General features: G+C 24.6%; 1 protein-coding gene across 1 annotated transcript in view; it reads left to right on the top strand.

Moving 5' to 3' along the window:
• LOC111684110 overlaps positions 1-2,207 on the top strand; it is a 14,770-nt gene that overhangs the window by 4,489 nt on the left and 8,074 nt on the right. Inside the window, exon 6 of the mRNA XM_046947883.1 lies at positions 702-858. Coding sequence (XP_046803839.1) covers positions 702-858 — 157 coding nt within the window. The remainder of the gene's footprint in view (positions 1-701; positions 859-2,207) is intronic.

The raw sequence follows: 2,207 nt of genomic DNA, 5'->3' as shown, positions 1-2,207 counted from the left end.
TTGTTAAAAATTTTCTATCAATTTAATATATTTTTAAAGAAAATTTAGACGTAACCGACACCTTACTGTTACAAAATTCATAAACAGAAAATAAATATGTACATACGTCTTTTTTCTTTTTCTTGTAAAGTTGAAACCATTGGATCTATTGCTATGAAATTTTTAGAGATGATCGGTTACGTCCATTTTGCAAAAAGTGTTCGATATATAGATGAAAAACTCTCAATCTGTTGTATTAAAACTTTTGTAGATAAAAAGCTGATATAAATTTGGAAATATTTTTGCAAATATGCAAAATTAAATAAGGATTTTAGATATGGCCATACAATTATATTGTACAAGAAAAATTTAAAAAAATCTTCACTAACTAGGGAAATAGTTTTTTTTGCTTCTTTGAAAACTTGTATTATTTTAGGCAAAAACTATTGAATAAAGTCTCTCGATACATTTTCTATTTTAATCTGTGTAATAATATTGTTTTTAATAAATAGCGCGCTGCTAATTATCTTGCCACTATTTTTTATGCTTAAATTCACATAAATAAAAGTTAACAAGTTATTAATTATTTTGTATGAATAAGATAGCAGCAAGTTTGTAGCTCATTTCACTGTGTTTATTTTTATATATATTTATTTTTAAAAATGAGACAATGTTGTAATGAAGGTGAAATCGATAATTAATATATTTTCTTTTTATTTAAGGGTTTTACGTAAACAAGTTTATGAAACCGCGTCGTTGTGGTGTAAAATATTGAATAGCGGAAATCGCTGCGAAACTGTTGCCGAATATCTTTTTCAAGAAATTTTTAGCGATATTACTCCCACACAAAGTGAATTTACATTGAAGGTATGTTATATATAAACCCTATTCTTACTTTCAAAAATAGTAAACAAAGTAAAATATACAGAACTATATTCTGAGTTTCTGACAAGTTCTGACAATTTTGTTAAGATAATACCAAAGTTTCCATTGTTTTGTCAGTTACAGAAAAACAAATACTTTAATCTTGTTTTAATTTTTTAAAATTAAATTAATTTTTTTCATGAAATGTTATTAAATTTGGTATACAAGGATATATACAAATAAAATTCTAAAAAAAAACAGAATGACAAAAGTAGTAATCTTAGTGTGTTGCAACCAAACAAGTATGAGTATGTATCGTGAAACACAAAGCGCACAATCATATTCAGCATACACATGCCAACTTCAACACAAATAAATATACGTATAGGCAACATTTGGTTGTGTCGTACATTTTTGTTCATACATTTTTCTTTCATATACAACAGGTATGAAGTAAGCAATGTATTTGTGTTGTTCAATTACCAATCTTTAAACTTTTTTGCAAAATGAATATAAATATACAGTATTGACCAAAACAAATACAAAAGAAGACAAATTTGAAAGATATTACACTTTTTGTTTATGGTTGTGGTAGGTCGTTAAAAAAGGTAACAAAAAAGTTGTATGTTATTTATTAAAAAAATTTTTTAAAAATATTCATATTCCTCAGAATTTCATTGGTCAAAACATTAGCACCCCCAAAAAAATGATTTTTTAGATCGAATTTTTCTATTATTTTTTATTGATTTTAATTAGTATTAATTAAATTTTAATTAGAAATTAAATTTTACGCATAAAAATATATTTTTACTTTGTTTCTGAACGATAAAATTAATTTTTTCATCACTTTTTTGGCGGTATAGCACCAGACATCTAAATCGGAGGTACTACTTTCATTGTTTCTTAAATAAAATTAAGAAACAATGAAAAAATCTTAAAAATATTATATTATCTATAAAAGTAATTTTTAAAAAGATTTTGAACTGAAAAAGATTTAAATCCATCTAGTGATAACGATAATATACCGATTTTTGGACCAAAATTCGAGCAAAATTTCAATATTTTGCAACTCAAGCCGTCCACGGAAGTTAAAAAGGGACTTAAAAATCATGGAATAATACGGAAATGTTACGATTTATTGTAAAACCTATAACATAAAACTCTAATAAAAGGAAATAAAATTTATGTTTTTTGCTTTATTATCCTTTTCTGCAGAAATATGCGCTTATTTTGTGAAAAAATAATAAAAATGAAAATCGTATGTGACATTTTGATACCATTATTGTACTGGGTTTAATTCCTTCATCTGTAGTTCTGAATTTTAGAAATTTCATATTTGTTAAGTTTTTAATATTAAATTTAAC

This window comes from Lucilia cuprina, chromosome 4 (genome assembly GCF_022045245.1).
Source record: "Lucilia cuprina isolate Lc7/37 chromosome 4, ASM2204524v1, whole genome shotgun sequence".
Classification (NCBI taxonomy): Eukaryota; Metazoa; Arthropoda; class Insecta; order Diptera; family Calliphoridae; genus Lucilia; species Lucilia cuprina.
This window is presented reverse-complemented; position numbering and strand designations above follow the sequence as displayed.